Genomic DNA, 17,075 nt, shown 5'->3' on the forward strand with positions numbered 1-17,075 from the left:
GCCTACGTGTTAGCAACCACCATACTACTTCATTTTAGAGTAAACCTAGTTTAACCCAAATATGATTTATTATACACAAAATAATGATTACAAACGTTAAGTATAGATAATAAGTAAGCCAGGATAAATGAGGGATGCCTCAAGGCTGTTCTGGCCAAACAGCAGAACAACATCATACTATTTGAATAGAAAATCCATGGCAACAACATGCACATACCTAATTACCATGCAAGTCCGATCATTAACCAGTTTTTTTTCTAATGCTTCACAAACCACCAGAAATTGAGTTGTCATAATAGCAAACTATAAAAACTAGAGAGTCAATGTAGCTTGCAGATTCCAAACCGTTCTAGTAATGTTCAGCTGCAAGTAGCCATTTGTTTTGGCCGATGTGTGTATTCAAGTGTATTGTGACCATACACAAACCTATAATGTATATTGGTTTAAATTCCTCAACACTTACTTCTTTCATACATTCAGAGGCTGAAACATATTGACCTAATCAAGTGATGCATAGGTGCAGGAAAAATTTCTACTATAGCAAGTACCACTGTATGAACAGAGGCAGAAACTTACTGATTGGTGGCTACGCATTTCTGCATCAAACCAATATTTTGATCAGACCTGACAATCAAGTAGCCATCAACATAAAGTTTCTATTGTAAAATAATTCTGCCTCTAGACCCATACAGCAGCACTTAACATCACAGAGAGTGCCCACTCATGCACTAGTGGCGGACCATAAAGGTCCCTTCCAACTCTACCATTCTATCTGGCACAGAGCACACCATCGTTATGTACCGTCCTACAGTGTTCTACCTGGTTAGCACAGCCAGACAAGGTGAGCATTCACACCTGAAGTATCACCCCAGTGAGATTTGCAGTGCGTTGGATTTTTCTTGCATTTCTAATCAAGTTGCTTGTGTTGCAATTAGAGATGAGCGAGTATACTCGCTAAGGCACTACTCGCTCGAGTAATGTGCCTTAGCCGAGTATCTCCCTGTTCGTCCCTAAAGATTCGGGGGCCGGCAGGGGGCGGGGGAGAGCAGGGAGGAACGGAGGGGAGATCTCTCTCTCCCTCTCCCTCGTCCGCTCTCCCCTGCTCCCCGCCGCAACTCACCTGTCAGCCGTGGCAGCCCCCGAATCTTTAGGGACGAGCGGGTAGATACTCGGCTAGGCACATTACTCGAGCGAGTAGTGCCTTAGCGAATATACTCGCTCATCTCTAGTTGCAATACATCAATAAAAGGGTAAAAGCTATATGCCCACAGACCAGGGCAGAGAAAGATTTGTGCCAATGCCATGTTGGAAGCATAACTAAACTTTCGGATGACTTCAGAATAAGCAGTCATGTGCATACTTGAGGAGTAGAACTATTTTTGACCATTATGACTTAGAACACTGTACAACTGGTGATAAATGCAGGATACAATTGTCATTTTTTGTGAGTTGGTGAGTGTGGACTAGCTGCTTTATTTCTCCCATATACGTGCATGTGTATATATTACCGGTATATATATATTTTCCTTTTAGTTTTACATTGGGTTACAATTAGCCAGGTTTCTTTGTATAGCATGTGCGTCCTGTGTATTTGTACCAGTTTCTTTTTTTTTTAAAAGTGCTCTTGTGCTTTATACTATGTTTTGGGTGCAAGAACATAAACTACACCTCTAACTTAGGTGTGCTAGTTACCAGGATCCATGCAACAATACATTTCAATACAAGTGAATCAAATAAATACCTTTATTTTAAAATCGTTTACACAGTGCATTATGAAAATTAAAATTTTTCCCTTTTTTTCCCCCATGAAGAAATTAAAGCACACATAGAAATGTCACATATAAATATATAGCATAAAAAGAAATCACCATCAGGCCAGAAAAAAAATTTGCAAGTTATACTGCATTACATATGCATGACAAACCTGTGAACGTTGCTTTGGTCATTAGCTTTTAAAAGACTTGCAGTATTAAAGGGCCACTCTAGTGATTTTTCTTCATTCATTATATACTTCGCCCCCCAGTCTGTATAAGGGAGTTGGTGTAATCTCGGTTAGTAATTTCTCTCTAGCTGAAACGTTCTCCTCAGGTGGTCTGTGATCTCCGTGCTGACCAGCTCAGATCTACTTGCATTAAGTTTCTAGTCAATTTCACGGTCTATTAAAGCAATTCAACCACAGAAACTGCCTGAAAGGAGACACAATCTCCTGTTACAGTAAGTGATGATCACACAGCTCCTGTCACATGGTTATAATAGAGGAGATCACAGCTCATCCTCCTGACTGTATTGTTATGTAGCTTATTTAGGTGAATATAGAAGGTAATGCTAATTAATCTTCCTCCCCAGCAAGCAGAAATGGTATAGCCTCTAGCTGATGCATCATGGGGTTGTGTGAAATTGAGAGCAAAAGAATCTCACCATGAAGATGTTGCCTGATCAGCATCAGACAGGAGGCTGTGCTGCATGAAAGTGACTACTATACACAGATTATACCTCCAGACTGTGACAGGCAAGCAGATGAGGGGTGCAGGGATGGAAACAAAATGTGTATTCACCAGAATGGCCCTTTAGTGGGTTAATGGAAACCAGTTAAAAGCCTGCCCCTATCCTATTCAGATATGCAGCTGAAGGTCATTGCCAAGAAAACCCATGCAGTTGCATTGACACAGGTCTGTAGATAGAAAAGCCAGTATTCATACAAAACCTAATGGGGGACAGCTTCTCTTTAAGACTGCAAGGGGAAAAAGTAATTACAGATACATAAGCCAGGATTAATAGAAAACTTATAGTGCAGCAGAGTACAGGCATACAGAAGGAGCAATCTCCTATATCCAGATATGAAGTTGACAGTCTTCATCTGCATAGCTGAATAACATAGCAGCAGGCTTTCAACAGCAATTTTCTATTAAAAGTGCCTGGAATTGGCTAATTAAACAAACAGGAAAAAAGTGTTAAGATCGCCTCATCTTTGGAAATTCAATTCTTCGTTATATAATTAATGCAGGTATTCTTTGATTATTTTTATCGCTAGGTACATTGTTCTTACAGTTTACAGACACATTGCAGGGTATACACAGGTAACCAATCAAGTACATTTTTAATTTCCTGAGTTTCACAGTATTTTTAACAAACAGATTGCTCATGATGAAATCAATACATTCTATCCATTTATGGGACAGATGTCTTCTGCTGTCCCATAGTGGGATTACATTCACTAATGATAGTCGTTGCTACTATTGTGGGGAAGCAGCAACAGACACAATCTCGTTTTCTCCAGTATGAATGCCACAGTGTAGCTGGTCATCTTTAATTGCGGCCCAAGACATCTGTTTTGTGGAGAACTTTGCTGTCCATTCGCCCGCACTGTTAACCACTATGACACCTCCACTTCCATCTACCTGGGTTTTCATGTAGTTTAGACCTGCGTCTGCTGCCTCTTCTGTAGACATTCCTGGAGATGGAAAGAAAACTGTTATTTCAGATCTCCCAGATGCACTGTGTCTTATCTACGATGACCAGGTCATTATGTTCTATACTTAAAGGGGTTGTCCCGGGATAGCAAGTGGGTCTATACACTTCTGTATGGCCATATTAATGCACTTTGTAATGTACATCGTGCATTAAATATTGGCCATACAGAAGTTATACACTTACCCCCTCTGCTGCTGGCGTCCCCGTCTCTATGGCGCCGACTAAAGCTGCCTTCCCTTTCCATTAGACGTGCTTGCGCTGTCTGGTCTTCTGTTCTGTTGAATGGGGCCGCTCCGTCATGCTCGCGCTGGAGAGCTGGTCTGCGCATGCGCAGAAGACCTGTGCGGCGCGAGCACGCCGGAGCGGCCCCATTCAACAGAACAGAAGACCAGACAGCGCAAGTGCGTCTAATCGAGGGAGAAGGCAGCTTTAGTCGGAGCCATGGAGACCGGGACGCCAACACCGGAGGGGGTAAGTGTATAACTTTTGTATGGCTCATATTTAATGCACGATGTATATTACAAAGTGCATTAATATGGCCATACAGAAGTGTAAAACCCCACTTGCTGCCGCGGGACAACCCCTTTAAGTAAAAGTAGTGCCCCACACATAGTCCAAGCATGAATAATGCTTCATCATTGATGAAGAATAGCAATCCACAGTGCAGTCACAATAAACACAGTTTGTACCGAACCTTCTTATCCTTAAAGGGGTTGTCCCGCGGCAGCAAGTGGGTCTATACACTTCTGTATGGCCATAATAATGCACTTTGTAATATACATTGTGCATTAATTATGAGCCATACAGAAGTTATAAAAAGTTTTATGCTTACCTGCTCCGTTGCTGGCGTCCTCGTCTCCATGGTGCCGACTAATTTTCGCCCTCCGATGGCCAAATTAGCCGCGCTTGCGCAGTCCGGGTCTTCTGCAGTCTTCTATGGAGCCGCTCGTGCAGAATGCAGGCTCCGTGTAGCTCCGCCCCGTCACGTGCCGATTCCAGCCAATCAGGAGGCTGGAATCGGCAATGGACCGCACAGAAGAGCTGCGGTCCACGGAGACAGAGGATCCCGGCGGCCATCTTCAGCGGTAAGTATTGAAGTCACCGGAGCGCGGGGATTAAGGTAAGCGCTCCGGTAAGCTTTCTTTACCTCCCTGCATCGGGGTTGTCTCGCGCCGACCGGGGGGGGGGGTTGAAAAAAAAAAAAACCCGTTTCGGCGCGGGACAACCCCTTTAAATTCTGCTTGGCTATGCTAAATTTTACAGGAGCTATATACGATTAGAACTGAATGGGGTTGAGCTGCACTACCAGCCAGCCAGTGTGGCTCTTTTTCAAAGAAATCAGCTATAAATTTTCCTAATCTTATAAAATTGCATCTCGACACAAAAGGCAAAAAGAAAAAAAAAAGGATCTCAGAAAAAATTAACATACAGTATGTAACACATAACACAGAGCCACCTACATTAAATATCCATGCAAGCCAATAATCAGTAATATAGTACAGGGTTCATACAAGTTTAAAAAATAATTTCCACGACAAAATCCTCATTTTAAATGACTCTCGTGGAACTCGAAATACACGCAATCAAAGGTTTGTTGTTTTGTTTTATATACAAAGATAATAGGAGACACACCCTGCTATGTCAAGCTATTTACAGTTACATTTATTTATAAAAAATCCCCAACCATGAGAGGCCGGTTGAGAACAAAATTTCAATGCACTTAAAAATACTAAAAAATTTCAGATTTTAATGACTCAGGGCTTAGTCACACAGTCGCAGCGGCGCCCGTGTGACTGAGCCCTTACTGCACGAAGAAGACAGCCGCACTTCAGGACAGACGACTCCCTGCAGCGCCGAAGAAAGAACACATGACCGGCAATGGAACCAGTCACATGTTCTTTCTTCTGGCGGTGCAGAGATTTGTCCCCATCTGCAGTGCAGCCGTCTTTTAGTGCAGTAACACGGGCGCTGATGCGCCCGTGTGACTAAGCCCTGAGGATTGAGATTCTTGTGTGTTTTTAGTTATGTTTATCCCAAACAATTTCTTTATTGCTTTGGCCTATAGCAGTGGGGGCAAACCTATGGCACGTGTGCCGGAGGAGACACGCGTGCCGGAGGAGACACGCAGAGCCCTTTCTTCTAGCACATGCACCGACGGCTGCTTACCACGGTAGCGATTACCGGCCAGGTTGCAGCGGCTTCCCAGCGGGTAATCACTCTGCGGCGCTGATCCCGGGTGCACATACGGGAATCCTCCTTCCCTGACGTCTCCTCCTTAGTGTCGCAGGAAAGAAGAAGGGAGGAAGCGTTCCGGGCACTCACACTGCAGTCAGTGTGCGGCGCTGATTACAAGAAGGTAAGTATATTGTTTGGGGGAGCTATTACTACCGGGACTATTGTGGGGTTAACATTGCTACTGTGGGGGCCCACTATTACTACCGGGGTCACTGTGGGGGCCCACTATTACTATCGGGGCCCTTATGGGGAGAAAGAGTGGAGGGGGAGTCACTATTCCCACTGGGGCCCCTCATTGCATTACAGTGCCATGCAGGGAAACATTGCATGGCACTGTAGTGTATGAAGTGTGAATGAACCCATTCTAAAGATTGGGTTTCATATTTTGGCGAGATTTGTGTGTCTTGCAACGCACAAATCTTGCATGATTTTCTCGCCAGTGTGAAGGAGCCCTTAAGGAGTGTCTACAACAAGTGGTACAATATGCAGAAGAGTTCTGCTTCATTTGGAACAGCAAATCTCCCCCATGTGTGTATTTCAGCAACTCTCGTACAGCAGAAACCAGAGCTGATTAATACATACAAATGAGAACAAAGTTCTCCCGGTGGCATTTACTACAATATGATTGCACTGTATATTACTGACAAGTAATAAAAATATATTTACAGCATCAGTTGTAAAAGTTATATTACCCTTAATTACTACTAGTGGATGGGAATAAAACCAGAACAGTGTAACAATCCACTGACACAAAGGGACATATTTATGAAAAGGTCTAAAAGAGAATCTGGTCACAGCATAGAAGAAAAAACGAGAAAATATGAGCGTGTGTGATAAATAAATTATATAATATAAAAAAAATATATATATATATTTCCCCCACATAAGGCAGCCATACTTCCTGAACAACCACTCACATGCCCAGCTGGTTATTATCCTACTTGCACATAGATAAGGCATACAGAGGGTGTCAGGCCACATGATACGTGTGGTGCATCATGCAGGCTTACAACCCATTTATGATGCCACATTCAATTCAGTGGGCTGACCTGCACCTTAAAAGTGGCCCACACTGGCACTGACAATCTGGGCTCCACCAGGATTTCAAGTCAGACTGTTGCTGCAAATATAATCATAAATGCTGATAAACAAGAGGTATTGCCATGCCTGTATGCCTTACCAGCGTATAGGATAAATATAATACTAAGCAGCCACTCCCCTATATGTGGTAGGTGTGTGAGTGGTTGTTCATCAGTATCACTCACCTGTGCGGTGGCTCCTCCATGTAGGAATCTGGCTGTCTTTATGGCGAGGTATACCTGCCCTTGTATTTTGCATCAGTATATTAGTAAGTATGGCCGCATTCTGTGATGGATATATCTCTTGTGTGATCTCTTATGCTGCTCCAACAAAATGTAAGCTGTGATTAGTTGCTATGGGCAACAGAGTTTTTCCTTTAGACCATTTAATAAATTTGGCCCAATGAGATCGGGATCACCCTTAGGGATAGAAAGTAACATACAGGGCACTATCCGGTACAGTAAACCAAAGATAATCCAGGATAACAAGTGTCGACCAACAGATCGGTAAGGCTCTCACCTGGTCTGGTTGTGCCGATGATCAGCACAATCACATATCATCCTTTTGGGGCTGGTAATATAACCCAGTGGTAGAGCTGCTCCTATTGGAGAAAGTCCTTCCCTTGGACCTCACACCAGGGTGAAACCATGCACCATACAAAGACACGGCCAGTGGGCAGGCGCCGCTTAGCACATGTAACGGCAGGCTTACTTCACAAAGAACAACCTTTATTTCCCAACATAGGCAGGACGGTTTGAATCCAAAATGGGGTCTTTTAGAAGCATGCTTGACGTTAACCCCATCTAGGAGACAAAAGACCCCGCCGGTGATCTCTATGTGGGAGAATAAAAATCGGTCTTTATTAACCCCTTAACGATACACCTTTTGATGGCCTGTGACGGTCTATGTTAGAAATAATGTAATCATGGGACAATCCCTTTAACGACACAGACCTCCCCGCCCCCCCATCACCCTCCATTTATGTTTTTTCCTCTCCACTAAAAAATCATAACGATTTTATTTAACCATGGACGTCGCTGTATGAGGGTTTGTTTTCTGCGGGACAAGTTCTATTTTTCAATTGTACTTTATATTCTACCATATAATGTACAGAAAAATGTTAAAAAATTCTAATTGAAGTAAAATGGAAAAAATAAACAAAATTCTGCCATCTTTGGGTGCGTCTTGTTTCTACTGCTTACGCACTGCATCAACAATGACATGATAACTTTATTCTATGGGTCAGTACGATTGCTACAATACCAAATTTATACCTAGTTTTTTTTGCTGTACTATCTTTTTAAAAAGATATTTACATTTTTGTAAGGTATTTTCTGCTGTCATCCTCTGACAGCCATAATTTTTTTATTTTTCTGTAGACATAGTTGTGCTGGGGAAAATGTTTTTGTGGGACGTTCTGTAGTTTCTATTGGTATCATTTTGGAGTAAATACAACTTTTTGAAGACATTCACTGTGCGGGGTAAATAATGCGTTACTTTGATAGATTGTTTTATTATTTAGATTTTATTCTAAATATGGCAAAAGTTAAAAAAAAAAAGGTTTTAAACTAATTTTTACCTTTTTAGTCCCCATAGTGGGCAAGAACTTGCGATAGTTTGATGGCTCCTGCAGCATGATGCAATGCCATAACATTACATTATACAACAATCTGACACACAATATATCAAGCTACATCATAGTAGCTTGGTAGGCAATCTGCAATAGCAGCCCTGAGGCCTTTCAGAAGGCTCCCGGATACCATGGCAGCCCACTATCTTATCGCAGGGGGCATTGCTGGACCCTGAACATTGAAGGGTTAACAGCTCCAGTGAGTGGAGGGGCTTATCAGACCTGTTGCGAACGGGTGTCGGCTATAAGAAACATCGGGCACCTGCATTGTTTGGAGCAGGATCGCCCAGCAATCCCCCTTCATACATACCCCGAACCTACAGGATGTAACTAGACGTCCTGTAGTGTTAAAGGGTTAATGATGAACCACGAACAGCTATGGCAATAGGGATTAATTCCTCTTGGCTAACAGCTATTTACTTGATTCATATAAACCTCAATATATAAACCGCAAACTGCCACATCATGGTGGAACCAACCACAGCAGAATTGTGATAGCTTGTTCCTAATAACAAAAATTATAGCAAGTTCCTACGTTTAGGGATAGCCATAGTCACATGCGGCAGTACAGACGTTCCATCTTACCATTTTCCATATAGTGTAGAATAAGCCTTGCTAGGATCACTTTCATAATGCTTTCACCATGCCCCGTGGTTGAGACGGCACCAACACTGTTATTGGCGTAACCTCCAGAACCTGCATGTAACAGAACAAGACAAGATTACACATTCCCCATCCCGTTGTAAGTATTAAATTACTACATGTTTCTTCCCTTTTGCGACAGATTGTCCCCTGCTCAAGTGGGTAACGACAGGATTCTACAGTTTGCCCACACAACCTGTCTTCATCCATATCTTTTCCCATTGCTTGGCTGAACTGACGTTTGACTGTATTTTGCAACTATTCTTTCAGATAACTTTAAAAGTATCATTGTGTTAATTACTTGGAGAAAACAAAAGCATATTGGTTGTGTAATACATTCTGCAGGCATGCTACACAACGTTACTAGAAGAGAGGAGTTGTAGCATACAAGAGTTGGGCCACGAGTCAAATGGTGATTATACATTAAATGTACCTTTATTTCTACATGCTGTTCATCTACTCTCTTCAAGAGGTTTTCCCAAGTCACTGGAAATATGATAAGACAATAGCAGAAGCATATAGTATCAATTTATTCTTCCGCTTGTCTCGGTTTACTTGGCTGCAGCATTAACATGTCCGTATACTCAAATCACAACCGCATCCAATCACTGGCCTCAGCCATATAGAGCACAAGACCAATGAGGCCAGTGTTTGGCTGTAGTGGTCATGTAGGTAAAAGGGCTCATCACTGCTGTAGCCAAATAAACAGCCTGCAAGGGAAACTTGAGCAGTGGGGGAATGTATGGATAAGTAATGCTTTTATTATTTTATCACAAACCCCTCTTCGACAATTTGTTGCCCAACTAGTGAAGCCACTTTAAAATATAGGTACACACTGAAATGAAGTAACTTTTCATCACACTACAGTGACATCTAGTGGTCATTCTTAGAATAAACATTTGAACAAGACCTATAAAATAACATGATCTGATGAGTTTTGAGATAAAAAACTGAGCATGTCTAATCAGATGCAATAATTTAGGCCTCCTTCCCACGAACGGATTTACGCCGCGTAAATTCGCGGCAAAAATCTGCTGCGTTGCCCCCTGCTATTAGGTTCTATTGAACCTAATAGCTCAATGCTCACGATGCGGAATTCCACCGCGGAATTTCGCACCGTGAAATCTCCCGTCCTCACCCGCGGCATGCTCTATTTGCCGCGGGTGTACGCGCTGACGGCTTCCATTGCAGTCAATGGAAGCCGTCCGTTCACGCTATCTCCCGCTGTAACACAGCGGAAGATAGCGTGAAAACGCTTCCCCACCTACCGCCGCCACGTCATATGACGCGGCCGGCGCGTCACGTGACACGGCCGGCCGCGTCATGTGACGCGGTGGGCGTGTCACATGACGCGACGGCGGTGGGCGGGGAAGCGTCTTCACGCTATCTTCCGCTGGTAAGTATGGGGTCTCTGGGGGGCGCCGTGACGGGCTTCACTGCGGAATATTCCGCAGCGGAGCCCGTCACGCTCGTGTGAAGCCGGCCTTAGGCTTTCAAACTGAGGGAATCATTTTTAGGACTTCAGTGCTGGTCCTTTCCACAGATATTTATCTCACATTTTGACAGACAGAAGCAGGTCTAAACGGTTTTTATGGGTATCGCCAGAGGAGCTGCATTTCTCTAGTAAATAAATAGACCTGAAGCATTCAGTATCTCCCCTGTACAGTCTCCAGTGACACCTGAGCAGGGGATACAAGAGCCTTTCTTCAAATTATCATAGCCCTTCTTACCTATCAGACAGGACACATAGACTTTTTGCCTACTAAGGCCCCATTCACACAAGTGTTTTTACGCAACAAAAAAAATAAAAAACATGTGAAGCATTGGATTCCAATGTATTCTTTCACATTGGCAATTATTAGCTGCGTAAAGACATTCAGCCTATGAAGATAGGACATTGGCGGCAAAATACGCCGGGTGAGGTTTTGACGCAGCAGGAAAAGATTGGTTTTGTCCTATCTTTCAGCCTCGATCAGCCGGCAGCTCCCATAGGATTCTATGGGAGCTGCCGGCAAAAGGGAGGGAGAGGGGGTTTAGCTCCGGCTAGCTCTGCTAAACTACGCCAGCTGGCTCTATTGAACCAGTTGAAGTATTTATGCTGGACAAAGGAATTCCGGGCTGAACATGCCTAACTCAGCTGCGTAAATGGGCGAGAAAACGCAAGATTTAGCCACAACATGGTCGCGGCTTTCTCTCGTTCCCGCAGTTTTCAGCCATTCGTGTGAATAAGGCCTAAAGGAGAGAAGATAAGCAGATACTCTTCTAATCATCATCTACACATAATCAGATCTGTTGGCTTTGTGACATAAAGGCAACCTGTTACCAGTTTTTAGGTCAGTGAACCAACTGTGCAGTATCTATTGTTCCCACACTGCTGTTGCCATCAATGCTGATAAAAGCATACCTGAGTAATAGGCGTTTAAAAATTTCCAGCGCTGCATGCAAATAAAGGTGAGCAGTCCGGTGAGTGGGCTAGACAATTTCTTCTCGCTGGTTGTTTTCCACCCAGGTCCACCTTTCCAAGTACCTCGATTCTGCTGACAGAAGGGGGAGTTTTTCTATGCAAGTGCCGGGAATAAAATGCACAGCACACTGCGAGACTTCAGAAGGCAACGTCTACCATCTCATCCAAGTCAGAGGGGTCTATAGGGGCAGAAAACAACTAGTCAGATGCTGCGGTCCGCCCAATGAACTTCTCGCCTTGAGGCACAGGAACTTTTTTACACACCTATTACTCAGGTATGCTTTTATCGGCGCTGATGGCAAAAGTAGCGTGGAAATGGTAGATATTGCAGAATACTATTGGTTAACCGGCCAAAAACTGGTGAGCGGTTCCCCTTTAATGGTTTTTGGATCAGAGATTTCAGGTTATGTAGTTCTGGTGATTAAGTGAGCACGTGTGTATGTGGATATAGGTGTATGTGGCAGAATTAACACTGAACATTCGTTTTATCATCTTTAGGGAGTATTGGGTGTCCATAGCTCTGCTTGAATGAGACGCTTATCCATAATCATGAATTTTTATACATTTTACAAAATGTTTCACTTTGTGCAAAATTTCATTAAGGCAGCCATGTCTGAAGTGCTGGCTTCCATTTTCACAACATGCCAAGGGTCTACTTGCAGAAAATAAACTAGAATGAGGGGGTCATTTTTTCATTTGAAATTCAATTTAATTTGTTAAAAATGTGAACACTGTCCTGGCAGCTGAAGGGTCAGACTACTATTTTGCAATGATAAGAATGAAAGGAACCTTGACAAACACCACTGTAAAGTCAGAGGGTTCGATCAGGAATGGATGGTATCGAAGATGGATCCAGCCACAGCACAGATGTGAAAAAAACCCTTAGTTAAATTTAAAAATATGGTCTGAGATAACAGACAATAGCAAGCCATGAATACTGTTCTTTAGGTTTTGTTTTATTGTAGAAGGATCATCAATGGAATACCACCCATAGAGCACCAGCTCATTAGCTTTCAGGATCAATCACAATAAAATACATAAAGAGAATAAAACTATAAAAAGCAAAAATAGTATGACTATGTTGGGACAGATATAAGGGCATGTGGGTCCCATTATTTTGCACTGAAGGGCAATGCTCGGCCAAAAGGTCAGCATTTGGTACTGCATGTCTTTGTTATTTGGCAAATACAGTAAAGCTGGAAAGCATTGTGGCATTCATCATACAAGAATAGAGCCTATTCTGACATCTAGTGGCCAACATGAAAACTGCAAACAAGATGAAGAAGTCAAAGGATGTTCATATGCATAGTTCTGGGAAACCTAAATGCCTTTGAAACTATATCTATATTTCTTCATTAAGAGTTGTGTATTCTTACATAATGGTGGTGATAGGTTTATTACAATCGCTATATAATTAAGTATGATCTGCAGTGCTTTCTTTTATACCCTGGATTAAAGGGGATTTCCCATGACGTAAGAGTGCTTCACAACCACTCTGTCCTTCCTGGTTTCTTCTGACCAGGTCATGTGACTGCTGCAGCCAATCATTGACCACAGCAATGATCATCTTCTAAGGAGAATCAGGCTTATTTATAATACTGTCTAACGTAGACCGGGCAGTCTTAAAATGCACATTTACCGCAGCAACTTTGCTGTTACATTTTTAAGACTATTTAGTGTTAATTAAGACCACCTGCTAGTCTGCTTAGTCCACACTTAAATTGACTCCAAAATTTTGGCTCAATTCACCATAAATTTTTTTTGGTCAAGTTGGGGAAAAGAAAAGTGTTCGAAGTGTCTAAAAAACACAAAGTATTCAAGGTTTGCTCGTCAATTTGCTGCAGAAAATGGTCATATTTTGAATAGTATATCTGCCCCTATGTGAGTACAGCCTTAACTATTGCTTTTGTTTTGTTTTGTTTTTTTAAATCATTTCATCAAGTAAGGAAAGAATATAAAAGATCTGAGATTTAGGTTTTGACTGTTGATTTTCTGTATTTAGGGATTTTGTTTCAAGAGACTGGGATGATACATCAACTCAATTATGAAATGGTTAAAGAGAACATAGGTCAGGAACTGGCCACCTGGAGTTTTCATTATAATTGTAGTGTATACTATTGTACAGAATTATTCTATTTTGTGCTCCAGATAATACGGAACCTGAGGAAATCCTTGTCAAAAGGACACAAAATCAATATCATTTTTGGTATATTGTGACAATTCCACAGCATAGTGAACAGCACTGTAAGAATGCTCCTTGACTGCTCTTTTAGGGTGCATTCACACAATGCTGATTTGGTGCAGATATGAAGCAAACCAGTTCCATGTGAATACCCCTTAATCATCCACATATAGCAGTATTAGAGGGACTGTTATGAGGATTATCCTTAGTAAAAGGTAGATATTATACACTGCTTTGTGGTTATGTTGGATAAAGTTAAAGATCTGGATAAGACAGTAGAGCAAAAGGATACAGACTTGGACCTATGGCTATATATACTTCATTATGGACTAGCAAGGATGAAGAATATACCAATATTTGCCCAATACAGAGACCCCTCACTATGGAAACACAGCCAAAACACTGGCAAAATACATGCCAATGATGCTGAAACTGCAGTAAACGCAGCATTGAAAAACGCTGTGTTTTTTTGCAAAAACCTCTGTCAAGAAGGTCAACTCCCTTAATATCTGCTCCTCCCCTACCACTTTCTAACCTGCCACAGAAGTGAGCAGATGGAGAAAGCATATGAACAGAGCCTTATCTGGTAAGTTTTCTCTTACCTATACAAGCTGTATCACCAACTCGTCCAACCATTTTATTCGTCATTCCACCAGTAGATGTAGCACAGGCCACGTTGCCTTGTCTGTCAATGGCAACAGCACCAACAGTTCCCAAGCCTCTACCAATGAAAAAAATATTCCGGATCAGTCAAGCAATTAAGAGGTAAATAAGGCAGAATTACTTACAAAGTGGATAATACAATAAAATACTGCATTTTATTGAATCAAAGAATGGTTGTGTTGGAAGGGACCTCCAGGGTCATCAGGTCCAACCCCCTGCTCAGTGTGGAATTCACTAAATCATCCCAGACAGATATCTGTCCAACCTCTGTTTGGAGACATTAAAGGAAATCTCACCACTGTGTTCCACTCACTTGATTTCCAATATACTGTTTCCCTAATTGAAATACAAAACTACAATACTCATCCCCAGCACATGTGGCTACATTTAATCTCTTATCCCATGAGCTTCTAACACACACATATATATGGAAGGATGGAAGGCTGAGTCAACCTTGAGCCGGCTAATTGAACCCACATCTTTCCAGTCATGAGGGAAAGCTTAGGACTGCATTGCTGCTGCCTTAACACTCTGTGCCACACGAGGCTCATCATATAAAACAAACACGATTGGTATCACCACTTCTGCAAAAGTCCAAACTATTAAAATAAAGGTTTGGTACCGTGTTAGCCAGTAGAGCAAAATGTGATTGTTCCCAGCAAGAGATATATAACATTATGTATCCTACGCATTAAATGTTTTAAACATATGAGAGCAGAATTAATTTCTTTGCGACATCGCCATCCCCCCAAATTAATATTTAATTTGCTTGGAAAAAACAAACAAAACTCCCTTAACCCCTTGAGTGGCACGTCCGGAAATTTTCCGGGACGAGCTTCACTGCTCATAGCGACATAGCCCGGAAGATTTCCGGGCTATGTATCACTATGGGAGCTGCAGAGCACAATGCCACAAGCTGTGACAGTGTGCTCTGCCTGCACAGACCCACACAGAGCAGTGCAAGGGCTTTGAAAAACCAGCAGAAGATATTGCCGACATGTAGGCAATCTCCTGCTTTGTTTACAGCAAGCCGATGGTCTCTGTGGCAGGGAGAGCTTGGTGCTTGGCTGTCAGAGGACAGCTAGGTACCTGCTCTTACAGCAGAGATCAGAGAAAACCTCCGATCTCTGCTGTGTTAACCCTTTACATGCGGCAGTCTATGTGACTGCAGCATGTAAAGGGCTGTCACTGCAGCATGTAAAGGGCTGTCACCATCGGACCCCTGGAATGTGATGAGGGGGTCCTGATGGGTCCCTGTGGAAGTCCCCTAAAGGGACAAAAAAAAAAAAAGTAAAAAAATTATAATAAAAATTATAAAAACACTTGTCTCCCTTTACTTTGTAAAAAATCAAAAATATAATCACACATGTGGTATCCATGCATCGTAATGACCCAGAGAAGGAAGTTAATGCATTATTTAACCCATTAATGAAATGGCCCCTTTTTTTCTTTTTTCCCCATTTCTTTTTTTCCTCCCCCCTGTTTAAAAAATCACGACTTGTCCCGCAAAAAACAAGCCCTCATATGGCCATGTCAATGGAAAAATGAAAAAGTTATGGCTCTTGAGACGCAACTGCAAAATTAGTTGAAATTCAATGATTAGACCATTTTAAAAAACCTGCCCTGGTGGGTACGACAGGGTGGTAGGAAACCCGCCACTCAAGGGGTTAAGAGCCAAAACGCGTTGCATTGATTTTATGGAATTAATCGATTCTCCAGATAAGAAATACTAGTCTTATCATCTGCTGAATAAGAAATGCCGTGAGAAAAATTGCATTTCTGGATTAGGGGTGCACTCTGTGGAGGCATCCCTGAGAAGTGCTTTTGAGGCTATACCATTGTGCATTATCTGGAGAACAGTTTTTTTTTTTTTTGTTTGGTGTGACCCATCTACCTTCACATGCGGGGGTGGGGTGTGTGGCTGTGATTGGAGCATCCAGCGCTGGCTGTGATTGGCTGAGTGGGCTGATACTCAGCGTTTCTCAGCCAATCGGAGCAATCTCTTGCTGGAGGTGGGGATTTCTAATCCCTGTCACTAGCAAAAGATCCTCTGCTGGCTTGACAAGTGCCCGGCAGCCTGCACGGAGGTGCCGTCGGGGACTCTCCGGACCTGACAGGTGAGCATGTTTTTTTTTTTCAGCATTCTTGGCTGCGTTTTCAGCTGTGCTAAAAAGCAGGCAAAACACTAGAAGAACGCATGCCAGCACGGCTGAAACCAGGCTGAATCTGCAGTGAACACAGCATTGAAAAACACTGTGTGAGGGAGACCTTAGCCAAAAACAGATTCATAAATACCTACAGTGTAGGGAACACTGTAAGAAATTAGCGATGATATGGACTGAAAATAATAGACTGGCAATGCATTTGAACCCTTTCACTGCCATGACAAACCTGAATTGTAAAATAAAAGAAAATCATATTACATCCCATCCATACTGATACATTTTCACCTGGCACAATATAAATATACTAAACAGTACTTAAAACTTTATAAAAATTTTGAATCAAAGTGTAATATTCTGTTAATTCCTTGGTGACCAGTCATACATGTTTTACAGTAGTCACAAAAGGACTTTTGGCTAGGTTACCATAAAACCACGGCGGCCTAGCCAAAGGGTGGCATAGGAATCCCATGCCAGGGCTCGGCTGTCTGACATGTGGGCTCCTGCTCAAACAGCCAGGTGCATAAAAGCATTCAATCCTGTCCA

At 42.5% G+C, this 17,075-nt stretch overlaps 1 protein-coding gene across 5 annotated transcripts in view; it reads right to left on the reverse strand.

Moving 5' to 3' along the window:
• Nucleotides 1–1,746: 1,746 nt before the first annotated feature.
• ASRGL1 (asparaginase and isoaspartyl peptidase 1) overlaps nucleotides 1,747–17,075 on the reverse strand; it is a 43,050-nt gene continuing 27,721 nt past the window's right edge. For all 5 annotated transcript variants that reach the window (XM_066604463.1, XM_066604437.1, XM_066604446.1 and 2 more), the window contains 3 exons: nucleotides 14,307–14,425; nucleotides 9,002–9,112; nucleotides 1,747–3,451 (listed from right to left, as the gene is read on the reverse strand). In XM_066604463.1, coding sequence (XP_066460560.1) covers nucleotides 3,234–3,451; nucleotides 9,002–9,112; nucleotides 14,307–14,425 — 448 coding nt within the window. In that variant the 3' untranslated portion in view covers nucleotides 1,747–3,233. The remainder of the gene's footprint in view (nucleotides 3,452–9,001; nucleotides 9,113–14,306; nucleotides 14,426–17,075) is intronic.

This window comes from Eleutherodactylus coqui, chromosome 1 (assembly GCF_035609145.1).
Source record: "Eleutherodactylus coqui strain aEleCoq1 chromosome 1, aEleCoq1.hap1, whole genome shotgun sequence".
Lineage (NCBI taxonomy): Eukaryota > Metazoa > Chordata > Amphibia > Anura > Eleutherodactylidae > Eleutherodactylus > Eleutherodactylus coqui.